The sequence below is a fragment of the Ranitomeya variabilis genome, chromosome 2, assembly GCF_051348905.1.
Source record: "Ranitomeya variabilis isolate aRanVar5 chromosome 2, aRanVar5.hap1, whole genome shotgun sequence".
NCBI lineage: Eukaryota > Metazoa > Chordata > Amphibia > Anura > Dendrobatidae > Ranitomeya > Ranitomeya variabilis.
The window spans coordinates 717,858,363-717,874,899 of NC_135233.1; the positions used below are offsets into that span (position 1 = coordinate 717,858,363).

At 45.7% G+C, this 16,537-nt stretch overlaps 1 protein-coding gene across 1 annotated transcript in view; it reads right to left on the reverse strand.

Annotated features, from left to right (window-relative positions):
• The window catches only part of LOC143807686 (amine sulfotransferase-like), a 95,889-nt gene that overhangs the window by 13,228 nt on the left and 66,124 nt on the right, over positions 1 to 16,537 (reverse strand). Inside the window, exon 5 of the mRNA XM_077289514.1 lies at positions 7,132 to 7,226. Within this exon, the coding sequence (XP_077145629.1) occupies positions 7,132 to 7,226 (95 nt within the window). The remainder of the gene's footprint in view (positions 1 to 7,131; positions 7,227 to 16,537) is intronic.

The window sequence follows — 16,537 nt, forward strand, 5'->3', positions numbered from 1 at the left end:
TTGACGCCTTATCTCCATGTACATATATACGGTTTTTAAGAGAAGCAAAAAACTTAACTGATTGCTCCCTCAGAATATCTTTTAGTCTCTGTCTCTTGGTTGTGAGTTCTAACAGGACCGGAAGATGGCTTTTAATACCCCTGAGGGTCATTTTGAAAATTTTGTGATGCCATTTGGGTTGACTAACGCACCTGCAGTGTTCCAACATTTCATCAATGATGTGTTCTCGCATGTTTTGGAGAAATTCGTTATCGTGTACCTAGATGACATTCTCATATATTGTTGCGACCGTGATGCTCATTTAGATCATGTCAGGCAGGTGTTACAGCTTCTCAGAGAGAATAAGCTGTATGCTAAACTTGAGAAATGTGTATTTTTTGTTCAAGAGTTGCCGTTCTTGGGTTATATTGTGTCTGCTTCTGGTTTTAAAATGGACGCCGCTAAGGTGCAAGCGGTGCTGCATTGGGAACATCCTGATAACCTGAAAGCACTTCAGCGGTTCCTTGGGTTTTCTAACTACTATAGGAAATTTATCAAGGATTTTTCCATCATTTAAACAGCTAACTGACATGACTAAAAAGGGTACCAATTTCTCCGTTTGGCCTGAGGCTGCTGTGTGCGCATTTGAATTTCTTAAGAACAGTTTTGTTTCAGCCCCCATTCTTGTGCAGCCAGACGTATCAAAATCCTTTGTGGTGGAGGTCGATGCGTCTGAGGTTGGTGTGGGGACGGTACTATCTCAAGGCTCATCTTTGAGTGGTTTGCGTCCGTGCGCCTATTTCTCCAAGAAACTGTCGTCTGCCGAACGTAACTACGATATCGGCAACAGGGAGTTGTTGGCAATTAAGTTGGCCTTTGAGGAATGGCGACACTTCTTGGAGGGGTCGGTACATCATGTAACTGTTATTACTGATCATAAGAATCTGCTGTATCTGGAGTCAGCCAAGCGTCTGTCCCCCAGGCAGGCTCGCTGGGCATTGTTTTTCACGCGGTTCAATTTTGTTGTCATTTATAGACCGGGGTCTAAAAACACTAAGGCGGATGCTCTGTCCAGGTGTTTTCCGGGGGGAGAACCTCGGGAGGATCCAGTACCCATCCTCCAAAAGGGTGTTGTTGTTTCGGCTCTCACTACCGAGGTTGAGGCTGAGATTGCCGAGGCTCAGGAGGAGGTACCATCTGAGCTTCCCATCAACAAATCTTTTGTACCGCTTCATCTCCGCTTAAAGGTTTTGGCGGAGCATCATGATGCTGTCCTGGCTGGCCACCCAGGGGTTAGAGGTACCTTGGAGTTGGTGTCACGTCGGTTTTGGTGGCCCAAGATCCGACAGGACGTGGTCTCATACGTGGTCTAAGACGCCCCGCTCCCGTCCTGTTGGCACACTACTTCCTCTTGAGGTACCTAGTAAGCCGTGGACGGAAATCTCCATGGATTTCATCACTGATTTGCCCTCATCAGCTGGGAACACGGTCATCTTGGTGATTGTTGATCGGTTTTCTAAAATGTCGCACTTTGTGTCTTTGCCTTCGTTGCCTAACGCTAAGACTCTGGCTCAAGTATTTGTGCAGGAGGTGGTCAGACTTCATGGGGTTCCGTCTGACATCGTGTCTGATAGGGGGTCTCAGTTTGTGGCAAAATTTTGGAAAGCATTTTGCTCACGGCTGGGGATCAAGTTGTCTCATTCTTCGGCGTTTCATCCTCAGTCAAGTGGTCAGACGGAGCGTATGAACCAAAATTTGGAACAGTACTTACGCTGCTTTGTCTCTGATAACCAGGAGGAGTGGTCTACCTTTCTTCCTTTGGCTGAGTTTGCCATCAATAATCACCGCCAGGAGTCGTCTGGGGAGTCTCCGTTTTTTTGTGTTTACGGGCTACATCCTCAATTTTGTACTTTGAGTCAGAGGGGCTCTTCCGGCGTTCCGGAGGAAGACCAGTTAGGAGCACAATTGTCATCAGTCTGGAGGAGAGTTAAACAGCGCCTGTTGAGTGTGGGTGCTAGGTACAAACATGTGGCTGACAGTAGGCGTGTGCCAGGTCTGGACCTGAGTGTGGATGACTGGGTGTGGTTATCCACAAAAAACATAAGATTCAAAATACCGTCCCTTAAATTGGGTCCACGGTTTATTGGTCCATTTAGGGTCACCGCCGTCATTAACCCAGTAGCGTACCGACTGGAGCTCCCTACGGTGTATAAGATACACAATGTGTTCCACAGGTCTCTTCTGAAGAAGGTGGTGGGTTCTGTGGACGTGGCGCCTATGCCACCTCCAGTCTTGGTGGATGGTAACTTGGAATTTGAAGTCTCCAAGGTGGTTGACTCTCGTGTAGTGCGCCGCACTTTACAGTACTTTGTACACTGGCGTGGTTATGGGCCTGAGGAGAGGTCCTGGGTACCAGCCTCAGACATTCATGCGGATCGGCTAGTCAGGTTGTTTCATCATCGCCATTTGGACAAGCCGGGTCCTATAAGCCGTGAGGGCCCTGGGGTCCCTCACAGAAGGCGGGGTACTGTCATGTCGGATGCTGTTCAGACCAGGTCGTCCGACAGACAGCGGTAGTTCCGCTTTTGACCACTATTTGCTCATTGGCGTCGACTAGATTTTGTCTAGCTGTTCCGGGGTTAATTTACCTGATCCTCGGATTGGAAGCTGGGCCATGCCCATTGCCTTTACATAGCTTTCCTGATCATTGGGCGTCGCCGATTATAGCTTCTGTCTTGCGTTGTTATCATGGTCTGGAGTGGAGAGCTGGTTGTTGGAGAATCGTTGCTGGTGGTGTATTGTCCTTTGTCTTATTTACTCCTTCCTATATTTGTGTTTATTTTGCCCTGCACATTTATAGTGTATTCCTGAGTGACTGCGGCGTGGTGTATATTTTCCTTTATCCTTGTCTGTGCTAACTGTGGGTATTGGAGTATTGCATTCACTGGGTGGAGGGCGCAGGTTTTCAGCTTATGGTTGAAACAGGAGGCAGGGTGAGGTTCGAGGCCTGGACATGCACACCATCAGTGTAAACTTCAGGTAGAGGGTCAGTCAGTATTTCCCTAGTCTGAGGGAAATTGCAGGGGCCTGGGTTATTATCTCTCGCCCACCTAGTCTCCCCGTGACAACCACAGTGCAAAGTGTGGAGCGCCACTAGGAGGTGGCAGAGTAGTCAGACATGCCAACAAACAGGAGATGAGGTACCAGAAGTAACAGCAGAGCACGTAGTCACAGACAAGCCAGAAGTCAGAGCCAAACGGGAGCTGGGTATTCAAAACGTGAGACGTAAGACGAAGTCGGGGTACAAGCCAGAGAGTCAAAAGCCGGTCGGGGAATGTGGTACAGAGGGAGAAAAGAAGAGGCGGCATCAGAGATCAGGCCGTCATACACAGTAGGGAACTGGTCTAATACAATAAGGGAAGTCGGAGGCAGAAGGAATACTAGGGTATACAGGTCAGTTGCTCTAGTCAGGAAGCATGAACTATCAATGATGCCGGCCTGCAGACTACGGAGGACTTAAAAAGCCCAGCCAGCTCCAAAACAAGGCCGAGAGGATTAACTCCAGCATGACCAGTCCAGAGAGGGAACAGCAGAAAATTACCTCCGAACTAGATCATGACATCCACATTTGGAGAGTGCCAGCAAGACAACTAAAAAAAATTATAGTTTTCTATTGGTTTAAATAATAGTGTATCTTTATCTAGCAGTTGTGTGACCAGCACAATACAGGTAGAGATAATCTTACGTTACAATTTATCAGGGACAATAAACTTCATTACTCCGCATTTGGAGTGTGTCAGCAAGACGATTGGAAAAAATCAAAATTTTCTATTGGTTTAAAAAATAGCGTATCTTTGTCTAGCTGGTGTGTGGCTGGTGCAATCTAGATAGAGGCAATCTTACGAGACAATTTAGCAGGGACATTAATCATCATTACTCTGCATTTGGAGTGTGTCAGCAAAGTGACCTTTAAATGCAATCATAACTTTTCATTGGTTTAAAAAATAGAGTATGTTTATCTAGCAGTTGTGCGAAAGGCGCAAGTTCTGCAAAGATACGCAAACGTAACTTTTTACCTGTAATTTACGCAACTGTGCTGTTGCTGTGTATAATCAAGCTGCGTTCTCAAAAAAAATAGCTACACATTGCTAGATACAGGGAATTTGCACATAAGACTTTTGTAAGGGTACTTGTGAAAATAAAGCCAGTATTTTTTTAGTTCATCATAAGCATAATGCATTCACGATGAGAAAGAGTGACGCTAAGGGATGTGAATGTGGTGGTGCCCACCAAGGCTGTGTGACAGATCCGAAGTTGACTGTATCTCATCATAGGTTCCTGTCAAAATTTGGTCAGTGCACTATACCACTAACGAACTCAGACAAGTGCAAGGATATTGTGGGTTGGATTGCAGACAAAGGCTCCAGTGTGTTGACAAACAGCACCACAAAGTCTTCCAGACAGTTCAGTCTCAGTAGCCAGGCTGAGCCTCTGAATCCTCAACCTGGCCCTTCTTCCTCCCACCATCAAGAGTCACAGGAGACAAATAACTCCAACACTGGCCAGAGTAACTGTTTAGGTTCCCTTGTAATTTGTCAGACCTCTCAACGTGCACCATTAAAGAGGGTCACGAGGAGTGGAAGTGCAGTGATGCCCAAACATTTGAGCACCCACAGCCAGGAGAAAGTTACGTTGCATTAGGTCAATTCATGTCTGAAGAGGTGGAGGATAATCAGGAGGCACAGTTGCCATCAAGTCAGCCTCCAATTGTAACTTTTAAGGAGGATCAGATTGAGGAATTGGAAGACGATGTAGTCGGTGATGAGTGGCACACTGGCACGCCTAGCGAGCACAGCAGTGCAGAGAGGGATGGATTTGTAGCAATAAAACAGGCAAGGAGAGGAAGTGATTTTACCAGAGGGAGAACTTGATCAAGTGTTCCACAGACCCTTCCTAGTCAGCTAGATAGCAGGCCAAGGGTACATTGTTCCCCTGTATGGCAGTTTTTTCTTAAATTCCTTCTTATAAATGAACTGTAATTTGCAGCATCTGCCGAACCAAGCTAAGAAGAGGCAAGAACACTGCCAACCTGAGCACCCCCAGCATTCAAAAGCACATGGCAGCCAAGCACCCGAGTAGGTAGGTGGATCACCTGGGTACAAGGTCAGTGTCTGAGGGTCAAACTACTGCCCCTTCCTCTGTGAAACGGCCTTCCCAACCATGAAGCAGGCTGACGAAGCCACCAGCAGGTGGCGGCACGCGTTGGGTAGTTGTGTAGCCCACACTTAGAGTTTGTCTAACTGCATTATTCACCTGTGTACTGGGGGCTGCCAGATCATTGGTAACTATATGTGGTTTTACCACTAAATGGCTATGCTTATTGTTGGCCGCTTGGCTCTTTCTATCTCTAAAAGCATGGTAAACTGTTCATCACACCTGGGATCTGAGTAGCCTCTTGTGGCTTTTGCATTATTTTTTCCTTTTAGCCAAGTTGCCATATATTTGCTCCCTTTTTGTTGATGAGGGTGTATTGAGGCATTTTGTGTGGTGTATGTATTGAACTCTTTATTAACCCCCAATTTCTAGCCTTATTTCTATATGTATTCATCCACAAGGTTTTGAATTTATTGTGCATTTAATTTGGCTATTTTTATTGCAAGGTTATGCTGTTCATGCAGTCTAGGTAATACTATGGTAACTATTACATTTATTTAGTGAGTTCAGTGTGGGCTACTAACCTTATTGTGGGTTTGTTTGTATGGCAACTATATGCCTTTTTAGTGTTTTTAAAACTGTATGTGGTTTGCTATTTATATTGTTGTTACTTGAATAAAGTTGTGTCTTCCAAATATAGTTTTAGTCCAAGTGTGGTGATCCTTAAAATATAGACCTAGTCTGTCTCTTCTTTTTTGTTGTACTGGTATATTTTTAGGTCTTAGTGTGATCCCACGATCCGTGGTGCCCCCTCAAAACTATCTTTGTCTCATGGATTTCAGTACCACCTTTATGTTGAGGACACTCAGATCTACCTTTCTGGCCCAGACATCACCTCCCTGCTGTCCAGAATCCTGGAGTGTCTATCAGCCATATCCTGCTTCTCCTCTCGCTTCCTCAAACTCAATGTGGACAAATCTGAACTCATCATCTTTCCTCCATCTCATAGATCTCCCTTACCTGATCTATCTATCGCAATTGACGACATCACGCTTTCTCCCATACCGTAAGTCCGCTGCCTCGGTGTAACCCTTGACTAAGCCCTGTCTTTCAAACTGCACATCCAAGCTCTTTCCACCTCCTGTCACCTCCAGCTTAAAATATCTCCAGAATCCGTCCTTTCCTCAACCGTCAATATACTAAAATGCTTGTGCATGCCCTGACCATCTCCCGCCTTGACTACTACTACATCCTTTTCTGTGGCCTCCCTGCTAACACCCTTGGAACTCTCCAGTCCATCCTTAACTCTGCTGCCCAACTAATTAATCTCTCTCTTCCCTACTCCCCTGCTTCCCCCTCTGCAAATCTCTTCACTGGCTCCCATTCCCTCAGCGTATCCAGTTCAAATTACTAATACTGACCTACAAAGCCATCCATAACCTGTCTCCTCCATATATCTCTGAACTAATCTCCCGACATCTTCCCTCACGTAATCTCCGTTCCTCCCAAGACCTCCTTCTCTCCTCCACACTTATTCGCTCCTCACCCAACTGCCTCCAAGACTTCTCCTGAATATCCCCCATCCCCTGGAATTCTTTGTCCCAACACATCTCAACCACGTTCGGATCCTTCATCAACCACGTTCGGATCCTTCAGATGGAACCTGAAAACCCACCTCTTCAAGAAAGCCTACAGCCTGCACTAACCCTGCTGCCTCCTCACCACTACCGAAGCTACCGCCTCACCAACACCGGAGCTCCTGCAACCCTCAACCTATTGTCTCCTTCCCCACCATCCTGTAGAATGTAAGCTCGCCAGGGCAGGGTCGTCACCCCTCTGTATCAGTCTGTAATTGTTAGTTTACTTACTGTAAGTAATATCTGTAATTTGTATGTAACCCCTTCTCATGTACAGCACCATGGAATCAATGGTGCTATATAAATGAATAATAATAATAATAATAATAATAATAATAATAATGTACATGATCTTAATTACCTTTATCATTTCCTCATATGTCAAGAAAAGTATGTCAAAATCCTCTTTGTGCTTGTACCAGCCCCTTACATGATCAAACCACGAGCTACCTATGACTGTAAAACAAGATAAAATTTATCATTATAGAATTTGTAAATACATTAACAGTTTACAATTTTGATGATCACTCTTGCTTTAAATTTGAGGACTAATCTCAAGACTAGAAACTACCACTTTGTCAGGAAGCACTATGGCAGAAACAGTCTCTGTTTTCAGTTTGTTGCTATAGAAAGACTTAAAGGCATTCTGTCACCAGCTTTATGCTACACTATCTCAGAGCAGCATAATGTAGGGGCAACGACTCTGGTTCCAACATTGTGTAATTTACCAGGCTTCTGGCTGCAATTTTAATAAAATCACTGTTTAATCTGCAATTCTATCAGTCCTCTGAATACTGAGTTCCTTATAACACCACCCGATAGTTTTCTGTGTACACTTACCATTGGCAGAAAGCTGCTAAACAGTAGTGGAGGTATGGTTATAAAGAGCTCATGAATATGGAGAATTATATGGGAGAAGGTTTATTAGTCCTCTAGTGATAATCTCCTGGTGATTAGATGGTGATTTAAAAAAAAAAATAATACAGTAAGTAGCCCTGTAAGTGAAACATCACTGACATCAGGGTCTCTGGCTCTACATAATGATGCTCTCAAATTCGGTGGTAACAACCTTTTATCTTTCACTAGCTATAATCAGATACTGTTTTAGATAGATAGATAGATAGATAGATAGATAGATAGATAGATAGATAGATAGATAGATAGATAGATAGATATCTAACTTTAGCTAGTGAAAGATGTAGAAATATACTGTGGGTAAAATAAGTATTTGATACTGTAGAAGGAAAGTACCCCAAAATGTACATCTTTACAGAGAGATGTGTATAGTGATATATAATTCCTCCACATGTGCTCAGTAGCCCCTCCTCCACCTTGCACCATGTGCTGGTATCAGGATTGAGGGGATGTACCTTTGCCAGTGGACAATAGACTTGTAACCTCATCCCCACACACCTGGGGCTGAACACACCTCTTCTTGGCTGGACATAAAAGGGACAACACATGTGCTTGGAGCTGTCTTACCTCTTGCTTCCTGGGATGGACACACATGGCCATGGCTGAGTATACTCTACTTACTAGGCCTTAGGGATAGATGAGCCATAGGTGGGAGGGCTGATATTGAATGTGTGATCTGGGTGATTTGGGCAGTTAATTGTGGGTTTTTATACTGTGTGACATTACAGGATGTTGTGGGTTATTACTGTGTGATATTGTTGGGATATCACTGTATACTGTAGTGATACAACTGTATTAGTGTTGTAGTATCAGCATAATTGTGTATATATATATATATATATATATATATATATATTTATATTTATAGTCGCCAGCTTGGGTATAAATATATATGTACAGTATGTTATAGACTGCAGACTTGTGTGTGTAATAAATATCCTTTATTATGACACTGTTTTGTCTCAGCTAGTATATAATATAAGGAAAAGATAACGCTGAGGCATATTTAGTGGATATTAATTATTAATAGTCAAGTTTGGCAATAACAGTTAATATCGGACCTCAATAGAGGTGTAAGGAGAGTTCCTCTTTGGTATCCATAAGTTTAGTAATATTTGTAGGAGGGAACCCTGTCCTTTTACAGATACACAGCCAATTTTGCAACTTTTCCCACCTATAAAGAATGAAGAGGTCTGTAATATTTATCATAGGTACACTTCAACTGTGAGAGACAGAATCTAACAATAAAACACAGAAAATCACATTGTATGATTTTTAAATAACTAAATTGCATTTTATTGCATGAAATAAGTATTTGATCACCTACCAACAAGCAAGAATTCCATCTCTCACAGACCTGCTACTCTGCACTCATTACCTGTAATAATTGCACCTGTTTGAACTTGTTACCTGTATAAATAACAACTGTCCACACTAGGGTTGAGCGAAACGGATCGTTCATTTTCATAAGTCGCCGACTTTTGGCAAAGTCGGCGTCTCATGAAACCGAGCCGATCCCTGTGTGGGGTCTGCCATGCGGTACGCGACTTTTGCGCCAAAGTCGCGTTTCAATGACGCGAAAAGCGCCATTTCTCAGCCAATGAAGGTGGACGCAGAGTGTGGGCAGCGTGATGACATAGATCTCAGTCCCCACCATCTTAGAGAAGGGCATTGCAGTGATTGGCTTGCTTTCTGCGGCGTCACAGGGGCTATAAAGGGGCGTTCCCGCCGACCGCCATCTTACTGCTGCTGATCTGAGCGTAGGGAGAGGTTGCTGCTGCTTCTTCGGAAGCAGGGATAGTGATAGGCAGGGTACATAAAGCTACAAACCGCTTGTGCTGTAGTGATTTCCACTGTCCAACACCACCTTTTGATTGCAGGGACAGTGGAAGCTACATTTTTTTTTCCTCAGCGCTGTAGCTCATTGGGCTGCACTAGAAGGCTCCCTGACCCTGATAGCTGCGTTGCTGTGCCTGTGTGTACGCCGCTGTGCAAACCAACTGCTTTTTTCAAAGCACAAATCCTGTTTTTCCTTCCTTTCTGCACAGCTATCTTGTGTGTTTGTCCACACTTTTGTGTGCAGCAGTCCTTTTTATAGCTTTAATAGATAAATATTGTCAAGTCTGCCTCCGTGCCATTGCTGTGTGTGGTATCTGTCTCTCATTGTGTGGCACCGAAAACTCTGTGTAATACTTGGCCTTTTTTTTTTTTTTTTGCTAAATTCTCCCTTTTCCAAAAAAAAAATTAGTGGGAGATAAATATTGGCAAGTCTGCCTCCGTGCCATTGCTGTGTGTGGCATCTGTCTGTCATTGTGTGGCACCGAAAACACTGTGTAATACTTGGCCATTTTTTTTTTGGGGGGGGGGTACATTCTCCCTTTTCCAAAAAAAAAATTAGTGGGAGATAAATAATGGCAAGTCTGCCTCCGTGCCATTGCTGTGTGTGGTATCTGTCTCTCATTGTGTGCCACCGAAAACACTGTGTAATACTTGGCCATTTTTTTTTTTTTGCTAAATTCTCCCTTTTCCAAAAAAAAAATTAGTGGGAGATAAATATTGGCAAGTCTGCCTCCGTGCCATTGCTGTGTGTGGTATCTGTCTCTCATTGTGTGCCACCAAAAACACTGTGTAATACTTGGCCATTTTTTTTTTTTTTTGCTAAATTCTCCCTTTTCCAAAAAAAAAATTAGTGGGAGATAAATATTGGCAAGTCTGCCTCCGTGCCATTGCTGTGTGTGGCATCTGTCTGTCATTGTGTGGCACCGAAAACACTGTGCAATACTTGGCCATTTTTTTTTTTTTTGGGGGTACATTCTCCCTTTTCCCAAAAAAAAAATTAGTGGGAGATAAATATTGGCAAGTCTGCCTCCGTGCCATTGCTGTGTGTGGTATCTGTCTCTCATTGTGTGCCACCGAAAACACTGTGTAATACTTGGCCATTTTTTTTTTTTTTTTTGCTAAATTCTCCCTTTTCCCAAAAAAAAATTAGTGGGAGATAAATATTGGCAAGTCTGCCTCCGTGCCATTGCTGTGTGTGGCAATTGTCTGTCATTGTGTGGCACCGAAAACACTGTGTAATACTTGGCCATTTTTTTTTTTTTTAGGGTAAATTCTCCCAGAAAAAAAAAAAAAATAGTGGGAGATTAAGATTGGCATTTCTGCGTGAGTGCTGGTCCTGTGTGTGCCATCTGTCTCAAATTATTGGGGCACAGAAAACCTAGTGTGTACCATTGGGCCTGATTTTCCTTTCAGTGTCAGGCACCTATAAAGGTATATATAAATCCTACAGAAGTTTGAGTTCACCTGATAAGTTGTTTTACAGTAACAAATAGCGTTACTTTGGTTACGTTTTGCAAACAATGAGGAAGTCTAGTGGAAGAGGTCGTGGCCGTGGGCGGTCATTGTCAGCTGGTAATGATGGTAGTGGTGGTGGAGCATCAGGTGGTCGTGGTAAAAGCAGTACAGCACCTAAGTCTCGAGTTGTTGAGCCAGGTTCGTTGTCTGGCTACACAAGGCCTCGAACGCTCTCTTTTCTGGGAGTAGGAAAACCACTTTTGAAGCCGGAGCAGGAGGAACAAGTATTGGCTTTCATTGCTGACTCTGCCTCTAACTCTTTTGCCTCCTCCTCGGAAAGTGCCAAATGTCAGAGCAGTGCATCGTCAGTGGATGCTCCCGGTCAGGAACAAGTCGCTTCCTTGTGTCCTTCACTAAAAACAACAGTGAAGGATGCGTCAGTCGACACAACAGGTTACTCCATGGAGCTCTTTACACATACCGTTCCTGGGTTACACAGTGAAACAGTTAACAGGCTATGCCCATTAGAAGTTGAATCGGACATGGAGTGCACAGCCACAGCCAGATTACTATGCTGTTCCTTTGACTCAGACCAGAACATTGCCCTCGCAGTGTACTGAGGCAGAATCAAAACCAGCGGAGACTATGGTGCTCCGTCACGAACGCAATACCACCGGCTTACACGGTGACACAGACCAAGTTGCACACATCATAGAAGAGGAGGTCATAGATGACCCAGTTGTGGACCCCGATTGGCAGCCATTGGGGGAACAGGGTGCAGGCGGCAGTAGTTCTGAAGCGGAGGAGGAGGAGCCGCAGCAGGCATCAACATCACAACAGGTTCCATCTACCGGGCCCGTATCTGGACAAAAACGCGTGGCAAAACCTAAACCAGTTGGAGGACAGCGTGGCCATCCGGTTAAAGAAGTTCAGTCTGCAATGCCTGAAAAGGTGTCCGATAGTAGAAAGAGTGCAGTCTGGCATTTTTTTAAACAACATCCAAATGATCAGCGCAAAGTCATCTGTCAAAAATGTTCAACTACCTTAAGCAGAGGTCAGAATCTTAAAAGTCTAAATACAAGTTGCATGCATAGACATTTATCCACCATGCATTTGCAAGCCTGGACTAACTACCAAACGTCCCTAAAGGTTGCAGCACCCTCGGCCAATGAAGCTAGTCAGCAACGCTACATCCCTTCCCTCCCTGTAAGCCGACCATTTCCCACACCACCTGCAGTATCTGTGCAGCTTTCGTCGCCAGGCCAAAGCAGTCAGGGAATCACCAGGTTAGTAGTAGGAAACACTGCATGTAGGGCACCGGCAAGAATACCATCTCCAACCCTCTCTCACTCACCCATGTCCACCGGCACCACCGCTAGTTCCACGATCTCCAGCTCTCCAGTCCAGCTCACCCTACATGAGACTCTTGTTAGGAAAAGGAAGTACTCATCCTCGCATCCGCGTACACAGGGTTTGAACGCCCACATTGCTAGACTAATCTCATTAGAGATGATGCCCTACCGGTTAGTTGAAAGCGAAGCTTTCAAAGCGCTGATGGACTACGCTGTACCACGCTACGAGCTACCCAGTCGGCACTTCTTTTCTAGAAAAGCCATCCCAGCCCTCCAACGGCATGTTAAAGACCGCATCGTCCATGCACTCAGGCAGTCTGTGACTACAAAGGTGCACCTGACAACAGATGCATGGACCAGTAGGCATGGCCAGGGACGTTACGTGTCCATCACGGCACACTGGGTGAATGTGGTGGATGCAGGCTCCACAGGGGACAGCAATATTGGGACAGTTCTGCCTAGCCCACGGTCAAGGAAAGAGTTGGCTGTAGGCGTTCGCCCCCCCTCCTCCTCTTCCTCCTCCTCCTGCAGAAGCGAGAGCTCGTCCACAGACCGCAGTCGCACATCCACTCCATCCGCAGCTGCCACTGTTGCACACCAGGTGTGCCATTATGGGACAGCTAGTGGCAAGCGTCAGCAGGCTGTATTGGCAATGAAGTGTTTGGGCGACAACAGACACACCGCGGAAGTTCTGTCCGAGTTCTTGCCGAAAGAAACTCAGTCATGGCTGGGCACTGTACATCTTGAGGCAGGCAAGGTAGTGAGTGATAACGGAAGGAATTTCATGGCTGCCATAGCCCTTTCCCAACTGAAACACATTCCTTGCCTGGCTCACACCTTAAACCTGGTGGTGCAGTGCTTCCTGAAAAGTTATCCGGGGTTACCCGACCTGCTCCTCAAAGTGCGCAGACTTTGCTCGCATATCCGCCGTTCGCCTGTACACTCCAGCCGTATGCAGAACTATCAGCGTTCTTTGAACCTTCCTCAGCATCGCCTAATCATCGACGTTGCAACAAGGTGGAACTCCACACTGCACATGCTTCAGAGAGTGTGCGAACAGAGGCGTGCTGTTATGTATTTGTGGGAGGATACACGGGCAGGCAGTTGGATGGCAGACATGGAGTTGTCAGGTGTGCAGTGGTCGAAGCTACAAGACCTGTGTCAAGTCCTTCAGTGTTTTGAGGAATGCACACGGCTGGTTAGTGCAGACAACGCAATAATAAGCATGAGCATCCCCCTAATGCGTATGCTGATGCAAAGTTTGACGCACATAAAGGAGCAGGCGTCTGCAGCCGAGGAAGAGGAAAGCCTTGATGACAGTCAGCCATTGTCTGGTCAGGGCCGTGTAGAGGACGCGGTAGCGGGCGAAGAGGAGGAGGAGGATGATGGGGATGAGTACTTTTTTAATGAGGAAGCTTCTCCTGGGCCAACAGAAATTAGTGGCGTTGCAAGGCCGGGTTCTGTTTTTGTAAGGGAGACAAGTGACGTAGATTTGCCTGTAACTGCCCCTCAAACCAGCACAACCACAGATTTGCCAACTGGAACTTTGGCCCACATGGAGGATTATGCCTTACGTATCCTCAAAAAGGACCCACGCATTATTAAAATGATGAGCGATGACGATTACTGGTTGGCCTGCATCCTTGACCCTCGCTATAAAGGCAAATTGCAAAATATTATGCCACATGAGAACCTCGAACAAATATTAGCAACCAAACAAGCTACTCTTGTAGACCGTTTGATTCAGGCATTCCCAGCACACAGCGCTGGTGATGGTTCTCACACGAGCTGCAGGGGGCTATAGGGCAGAGGTGTTAGAGGTGCACAGATCAGAAGTGGCGTTGGACAGAGGGGTTTTCTGACCAGGTTGTGGAGTGATTTTGCAATGACCGCAGACAGGACAGGTACTGCAGCATCTATTCAAAGTGACAGGAGACAACATTTGTCCAGTATGGTTACTAACTATTTTTCAGCCCTTATTGATGTTCTCCCTCAACCGTCATTCCCATTTGATTACTGGGCATCCAAATTAGACACCTGGCCTGAATTGGCAGAATATGCTTTGCAGGAGCTTGCTTGCCCAGCAGCTAGTGTGCTATCAGAAAGAGTATTCAGTGCTGCTGGTTCAATATTAACCGAAAAAAGGACTCGTCTGGCTACCCAAAATGTGGATGATCTCACCTTCATTAAAATGAACCACTCCTGGATTTCAAATTATTTTGCCCCACCTTTCCCGGCTGACACCTAGCTTTCCTATAAAAAGGTCTTGCTTGTGGACTGGTCTTACTGAGTGTTAAAATCTCTTAATTTGCAGCAGCTGTTTGACCAGCATACGACATGTTTACACATCCCCCAATGGGAAAACTCCCCCCACGGGGCCGTTGTCTCACTCTCGACACTTGGCGCAAGCACCCGTTAGTTAAAGTGCTGTTTGTCAGAAGAGGTGGGTGTGCTCGCTTTTGGTCGACGGCACTGCCACTGGGTCCCTCATAGTACAATGTAGTGTCTCTGGCGGTGGTCGTGTGCACCCAACGTCAGACACACCGTTGTAACATGAGGGGCCCTGGGGCGGTACCGCCGGCCACAAGAGAGTTCCCCCCCCAGCTCAAACTGTGCTCTACCACGTGCCAAATTATCTCGCACAGCTCCACCAATGTTTAGTCTATGCGCTGACATCATTCAATGCCTGGCACTGACAATCAATACCAATTTGTTGACATCTATGATGATAGTTACAGTAGTCTTGGTCAGTGTCCTATATTGACACCAGTAAATACTAATTTACTGCCAAATTACTTTGTCATAAACTCTGCAGATGAGCCCACCCCTGTACCTAAGCATGCCACCCTTTTTTTTATTTATAGTTGTTTTGCGAGACATTAACATCTATTTATTTTTTGGGAGTACTAACTGTGTCAGACACTTCTTGCAATACTCCTCCACTGACCACAATGCTGCCTGGAGTGCCTGCCTGTGTATCCATGTAACCGATTTTAAACTGCCATGCCTGCCTACTGTTTGTTATTTTAGGCCTTTGATAGCCTGTCTGCAGCCCCTACTTGCAATACTCCTCCACTGACCACAATGCTGCCTGGAGTGCCTGCCTGTGTATCCATGTAACCGATTTTAAACTGCCATGCCTGCCTATTGTTTGTTATTTTAGGCCTTTGACAGCCTGTCTGCGGCCCCTACTTGCAATACTCCTCCACTGACCACAATGCTGCCTGCCTGTGTATCCATGTAACCGATTTAAAACTGCCATGCCTGCCTATTGTTTGTTATTTTAGGCCTTTGATAGCCTGTCTGCGGCCCCTACTTGCAATACTCCTCCACTGACCACAATGCTGCCTGGAGTGCCTGCCTGTGTATCCATGTAACCGATTTAAAACTGCCATGCCTGCCTATTGTTTGTTATTTTAGGCCTTTGATAGCCTGTCTGCGGCCCCTACTTGCAATACTCCTCCACTGACCACAATGCTGCCTGGAGTGCCTGCCTGTGTATCCATGTAACCGATTTAAAACTGCCATGCCTACCTATTGTTTGTTATTTTAGGCCTTTGATAGCCTGTCTGCGGCCCCTACTTGCAATACTCCTCCACTGACCACAATGCTGCCTGGAGTGCCTGCCTGTGTATCCATGTAACCGATTTTAAACTGCCATGCCTGCCTATTGTTTGTTATTTTAGGCCTTTGATAGCCTGTCTGCGGCCCCTACTTGCAATACTCCTCCACTGACCACAATGCTGCCTGGAGTGCCTGCCTGTGTATCCATGTAACCGATTTTAAACTGCCATGCCTGCCTATTGTTTGTTATTTTAGGCCTTTGACAGCCTGTCTGCGGCCCCTACTTGCAATACTCCTCCACTGACCACAATGCTGCCTGGAGTGCCTGCCTGTGTATCCATGTAACCGATTTAAAACTGCCATGCCTGCCTATTGTTTGTTATTTTAGGCCTTTGATAGCCTGTCTGCGGCCCCTACTTGCAATACTCCTCCACTGACCACAATGCTGCCTGGAGTGCCTGCCTGTGTATCCATGTAACCGATTTAAAACTGCCATGCCTACCTATTGTTTGTTATTTTAGGCCTTTGATAGCCTGTGTGCGGCCCCTACTTGCAATACTCCTCCACTGACCACAATGCTGCCTGGAGTGCCTGCCTGTGTATCCATGTAACCGATTTTAAACTGCCATGCCTGCCTATTGT